Source organism: Lactuca serriola, chromosome 3, assembly GCF_051521515.1.
Source record: "Lactuca serriola cultivar US96UC23 chromosome 3, Lser_US96UC23_V15, whole genome shotgun sequence".
NCBI classification, from domain to species: domain Eukaryota; kingdom Viridiplantae; phylum Streptophyta; class Magnoliopsida; order Asterales; family Asteraceae; genus Lactuca; species Lactuca serriola.
The window spans coordinates 17,694,706-17,701,518 of record NC_136410.1 but is presented as its reverse complement, the minus strand read 5'-3'; the positions used below and the strand labels follow the sequence as shown (position 1 = coordinate 17,701,518).

The 6,813-nt window shown below is 26.6% G+C and overlaps 1 protein-coding gene across 1 annotated transcript; it reads right to left on the bottom strand.

Moving 5' to 3' along the window:
• Positions 1-2,845: 2,845 nt before the first annotated feature.
• Positions 2,846-6,006, bottom strand: LOC145091587 (NAD(P)-binding Rossmann-fold superfamily protein). The gene is made up of 8 exons (XM_079029337.1): positions 5,494-6,006; positions 5,036-5,267; positions 4,862-4,941; positions 4,593-4,749; positions 4,012-4,093; positions 3,728-3,815; positions 3,480-3,526; positions 2,846-3,401 (listed from the first exon to the last, which is right to left on the bottom strand). Exons 1-8 carry the CDS (start codon positions 5,615-5,617, stop codon positions 3,210-3,212), a joined length of 1,002 nt encoding a protein of 333 aa, XP_078885463.1. The 5' UTR covers positions 5,618-6,006; the 3' UTR covers positions 2,846-3,209.
• Between the last annotated feature and the right edge of the window lie 807 nt (positions 6,007-6,813).

Here is a 6,813-nt window from a genome sequence, read left to right as displayed (position 1 = left end):
TAGGAAAGTTTGTTTCCAAGAAATTTCCTAAGAAATTTATCCTAGGAACTAGTGTTATCTTTACTTATTATCCCTTTCAACCATATATATATATATATATATATATATATATATATATATATATATATATATATATATATATATATATATATATATATATATATATATATATATATATATATATATAGGTTCGAATATGGATAAACATTTATTGTGCAGACATATGGAAAATGTTATTTTATTAGAATGACTAAGAAAATATGTTGTTTGACAATGTAAATACATTAGCCTCACATAACTATTGTCATTATAATACGTTCTCATTAATTAAATCATTTATAAAGGTATTATAGACTTTTTTTTTTTTATGATTCTCATTCTATCAAAATATTGTCAGAATGTGTTATTGATAATCGTATTTTGTAAGAATAAAAATGAATGAAAAACGATATGTAAAAAACAAAATTAAATAAGAATTAGTGAGAATGATTGATAATAACGATAGTTGTAAGAGGTTGAACATATTCACATTATTAAATAATTTATTCTATTAGTTATTCTTATAGAATAGCACTGTCAACATACGTCCGCAAAATAGATGACATCTATTTTAACCTATATATATATATATATATATATATATATATATATATATATATATATATATAAGGCTTAAGAAATATATGGTTTTTATGTACCTAAGCTTATATATAAAACCCTTCAAATTATGTAGTTTTGATCAATTATATGTAAACTAATCATGATGTCTCGCTTACTATTCTTCTTTAATTATGTGACTTGCTAAACAGGTCGAATTTATGTTTTTTTTATTCATTGTGTCTAAGAACTTAAAGCATTAAAAGTCATGACCAATTACTCAACCTTACTAAATTTTAAATAAAAGCAAATACAATAAAAGATAAAAGAAGAACGTCTAATAACTCAATCAAAGTTTTCACAAATCATTGGATATAGTTTTTCAATTGATATAAAAAACGTTTGAGTTATATTCGTTAAAAATATATTTGTTTAATTTTTACTTTCCCTATAAACTTCAATGATCTTTTTTGCAATAAAATATATATAATTGATCTTTTTCATTCCATAATTTAACTCAGTTATATTAAAACAAAATTACAAGAATGAAATTGGATTTGTGTTTTTTAAAACAATGTCTTTTAAGAGATTCTATACTTAAGCTTAAATATATATATAGCCACATATTCACCTTTCTTATATATATATATATATATATATATATATATATATATATATATATATATATATATATACTATAATAAATGAATGTTTTTTTTGCCACATGTCCTCTTCTCATTCATTTGGACACATGGTATTTTCTAGAAATTTTAAATTTTCTATTTTCCACTTGTTATTTTATTGTATTTTTCATTTTATTAAATTAAAATTCCACATTTAATATATAAGGTAATATATATGTAAGGTATTTATTAAAAAGGGTTTATATATGTAATGTATTCAACACATTAAGCCTCATTAATTTCAAAAATTCAAAAAATTTCTCATTTTTTTTATAAATTCAAAATTTTCAAATTGTTAAAATTTTATATTTAATTTTTTTAAATAAACTCATGTAATACATGGGTCTCACACCTAGTATATATATATATATATATATATATATATATATATATATATATATATATATATATATATATATATATATATATATGATTAAGTTCAAATGAGAACACTATTTAATATGAGAACGTGAGAACACTACTTTATGTTACTATTCTACTATGAATTTTGTATATACATCGATATGACATTATTCATCAACAAATATACGAACAATTGCACATTAATACACATTAAAACTTTGTATGTATAACTTTATTAACATTCACATTAGAATTTACTAAATTACTATATATATATATATATATATATATATATATATATATATATATATATTATAGTAGAATAGTAATATTAAATTGAATATATTCATATTATAATTACTACAATACTATATATATATATATATATATATATATATATATATATATATATATATATATATCCTAATCATGGTTTTTTTTCAACGTCTTTCACATACAAGGTGTTCTCCATCATCGTATGAGTTTAGTCTCTCTCAAACTCATAAACACAAAAATACAATATATTTTTTTCCATTCCCCTCACTTTTTTGTTCTTCCCCTTCTTTTGTTTCCTTTATTAAACTCAGGAGCACAACATAAAACATAAAAAGGCAAATTATGGAAAATATAGTAAGGGATTTACTATTGCTATCAATATAAGCTATTGTTTTATCTTTTACTTATAATAGTAATATTCTTAACTTTTTCTTATGATTAGTAACAATATGTAACTAACATTTGTGAAATGCTAACATATGATGATTACCAGTTACTATTATAGGTAAGGAAACATATTTACATTTTTATTATGGGTAAAATATATGTAAGTAGATTGCTTTTGTGCGCCATGGGACATATTAATATTATTCGTTCAAATAATGCTGTTTATCATTTTTTGAAGGAAGAGATAATACCCACCGCCTTAAAGACATATTAATTATTTTGATATCTTTCCACGTCAATATATTTTTTCCTTACATGCTTGGTCGATTACATATTTACCATTTACTCTCGAAAAAAGTTGATTAAAAATCCTAACAAATGGTTTAATATATCAACTGTGACCAAAAAAAGACATTTAAAATTAGGATTCTTAAAAAATAGAATCTAACAATTAGCATATAGTATCAACACAGCTAAGTGACAAATCTGTAACATAATATTGAAAGAAGCTGCCTAACATTGCACCCACAAATTATAAATTATAATAAACTGGTCATTGCATATATATGCATATGTGACTTGTATATCTTTTATATATAATATCATATTATCATACAACTTGTAAACTAACCTGTCTTTACATGACAAACATATAATAATATGTTCATCGATCAAGGTATCTTGTATTTTTCTAATTTGATGCTTCGTGTATAAACTATAATATGTATCTCTTCAATTAGGTTCAAAATAGAAATAAAATATATCATAGAGTCACATAACTCAATCTAAACCTTTGGAATGTTTTTTCATCCAAAGGCCGAAATTGAATTATCTGTTTTTTTGTGATATAATTTGGTTTTGTTTTGAACCTATGATACTGAGACTGATATTGATACTGTGTTTTTAACGAAATGGAGCAAAAACATCTTTCCAATTAGTAGAAACCATGATTTCAGAGAACGACCATAATCGTGCAGCTTCCTTTCGGTTGCATCCCATTTCCGAATTTGAAGCTTCATTGCAATCAGAAAAATATTTTCCACTCACATTTTCTAGTTTTTGATTTGTTGCAACATAGCATGTAGTTGCAGCAGCCTATATATTACAAATAAATTGTAACATATTGCAAGAATAAAAAAATATATAATTTTTTTAATTAGACAATAAAAATACCTGAGGTATCGTTTTCAACAGCTTTGAAGTCACAAAGAATACGAAATCTGCAAGTTTTATATAAGTTTCAGATTTAAAAAAAGAAAAACTATATTAACAATAATTTCAAAATAATTAAAGATTATATAAGTTTCAGATGTAAAAATTATGCTGAGTGATGTGACTATATATTTCTGTAAGAATAGTTATAAATTGAAAATTTGTAAATAATTATATAATTATACAAATGAATAATGTCACAAAAGTACCTGTAATGAAACCTTCATGTTCCCTTGTGAGACGAGTTCTCACGATCCCAGGATGTACACAATTTACCGTCACGTTACAATCCATTTCCTGCCACCAAAAATATAATATTTTAAAAAATATATATATCCAGCGAAATAAAAGAATATATATAAAGGAAAAAAAAAAAAGGAAAGAAAACAAAATTCTGCTTTAATATGGAAATCTCATATTTTAATATGGTAATCCAGAAATATATACATATATTTGTACGATTGTAATAATCGAGACAATCTTTATATAGTACCTGTAGTCTGCGAGCAAGTTCCTTGGTGTGCAAAACGTTAGCAAGCTTCGAGATTGCATATGCACGTGTTGCATCGTAGTGACTGTATGCAGATTGACAAAATGACAAATTAATACACAAAGGATAAATTCAAAGTCAAAGTCAAAGTCAAACTCATTAAATTTTACTTCCGTTTATATAAATAATTGTTATATTTAGAAAAAAAAAAGGAATTCGGTTGAATTCAAATTGGATTAGTTTCTAAATTGTACTTGGTAGTGTAATACCAAAGGTAAAATTTTAAATACTGATATTTTCATCTTTTTGGTGGTCCAGTTAACAAATCATAAATGGTCGTACAATTTATAAAAGGTGATATAATTTAATTCCATCAATAATAAGTTAAATAATTAGTTGAAAAACATTTATGTTTTGTGTTTAATTCCGTTGCATGCTATTAATTTATTTAGGAATGGATTTGAATAATATCTATATTCGTTTTAGTTGGTTATAGAATATTCTAGATTGAATTTTCATGCAACTAAGTATTTTATTTCTTCTCGGTTTTTTAAAATAAATACTGTATTCAGTATTGTATGTACCTTTTATCTCGAGTTAATTGACCGAGAGAGCCGATTAGGTCGCCGGAAAACCAGGTATGGATGCCGGACGATACGTTTACTATTCGTCCTTGAACGCCTGTTGATTTCGCCGTCGCTATCATCTTCTTCAGCAACAGTTTCGTTAACAGAAAATGACCTAATTAATTCATGAAGATGCAATTTCTGTTGAATCGTGTCGAATTTTGCTTACACTAACTAAAACAAATATACATCAAATATGGTTTTTATGTGGATGACTAAAAACTTACCGAGATAATTAGTTGCAAACGTCATCTCGATCCCGTCTTCGGATATCCCGTGATCGTGTGCGAATTTACCGGCGTTGTTGCTAACAGATTTCAGTTACTCGATATCGTTAGTGTGGATACTTAATTATCGTGTTGTTAGATGAAAGAAATTTGAAGGAATTAACATGAATTTACATGAGGAGGTTCAGAGGCAAATCGAGAGCTTCAAAATCAGAAACGAAGCTCCTCACGGATTTGAGAGAACTAAGATCGAGACGCATGACGATGATTTTGGAATCAGGAAACTCCGATGTGATACGAGCCTTTGTTTCCTCCGCAGCTTTCAGGTTTCGAGCAGGAATGACGAGACGAACTCCGCGCTTAGCCAGGACTCGAGCCGTCTCAGCTCCGATTCCCGACGTCGCACCTTGTAAGATCAAAATCCATCTAATTATCAACAAATTAATACTTAACGTAGTAGATTCGATTGCTATTATTATTTTTTAATACTTCATCCGAAGAAAATTAAATAAAAAAGGAGGATTCTCTTTCTCTTTCTCTTTCTCTTTCTCTCCTGTAATGATACGATAATGATGAGATTGCATGCGGAAGCGAATGCGTATGATTAATTACAATTTACAGATAATGATTACCGGTGATGATGGCGGTGGAGGTGCGTAAGTCCACGCAGTTATCGGTGACTTGTTCGGCAGTCGATTTGGAGCCGTAGCCACTAGGTCCGGCTGAGCCGATCAGGTACTTGAGAGTTTCCAGCATTTTTTTTCTTCAAACTTTTTCTTTCGTCGTTTAAACTTTTTATGGTGTTGACAGCGTTTATTGTCCGAATATCATACCAACTTTTTACACACAACACAGAAGAGAGAGAGAGAGAGAGAGAGAGAGAGAGAGAGAGAGAGAGAGAGAGAGAGAGAGAGAGGGAGAGGGAGAGGGATCGATAGCAGTAAATTGAGTTTGTCAGCGATAAAAAAGAAAGATCGCAGGGGCTATATATAATATAGACCCAGAAATCTCGCAGAGTAGCCCCTTCCCTTAAACACTGGATTTTAACGGGAGAGAAGAGAGGATAGAGATGGGAATGAGGAAAGAGACGATGGTCCTTCTCCTGCACCTATATATGTATATGTACCAGATTACTTCTTTGTCTTTTGATACAAAGTTTCGCTTCGTTTTCTTTTATATTAAGCCAATATTTCCCCTGTTTCTTTATTTTTAAACTAGATTATAAAGTAGGATTTTGTTTAAACAAAAACGTTCATGGTTATTCATAATATAAACATGGTACTTCAATAATAAAAAGCAGAGAAAAAATTCTGAACAATAAAAAATTCAAGCAAAAAGAAACAAATCATAGATTTATTCTTAGATTACTTATCTGAAATTTGAAACTTTTGTTAACTTTTTTTTTATTTGTGTATCCTTTATCAGTTGCTAAATAACTTACATTGTTTATTTGATTGATTGATTATTATTATTGTATAGTATTGCGTTCATGGATTTATAAGTTTTGACCGATTATTGTTTTAATTTTATTTACAAATCATGATACTTGATACCTTTTTATTATCTAATTTCTTTATTTTATCAATTTAGTTGTTTTTTCAAATAGTATTATATGTGTATGATAAGGTTTGTTATTAGAAAATTTCCATTATTTTGTCTTAGTCTTTTGAAAAGTCTAAAGTTTTATATTTTTTAACATAATAATCTATTTTTTTCCTGTTAAAAAAATTTACAGACAAAATATTAAATAATCAAGATTTTTCTATAAAAAAAATAAATTTGGAGAGTTTTTTAAAAATTAGAACAAAATAAAAAGAATTTCTAACAATAGCCATTTATTATAAATCCATTATTTATTCATTCATTTAATATAATTTTCTTTAGTACTTGATCTACTATATCAATCATAAAATCTTATCTAGATTATATATTATGAGTACGTATCTTCATTG

Bases quoted from the DNA above. Each gene is read 5' to 3' on its own strand.
- LOC145091587 (XM_079029337.1), bottom strand. From the start codon at position 5,617: ATGCTGGAAACTCTCAAGTACCTGATCGGCTCAGCCGGACCTAGTGGC. The intron at 5,268-5,493 runs GTAATCATTATC...TGATCTTACAAG, and splicing joins CTCCACCGCCATCATCACCG to GTGCGACGTCGGGAATCGGA. The intron at 4,942-5,035 runs GTAAATTCATGT...GAAATCTGTTAG, and splicing joins TTGCCTCTGAACCTCCTCAT to CAACAACGCCGGTAAATTCG.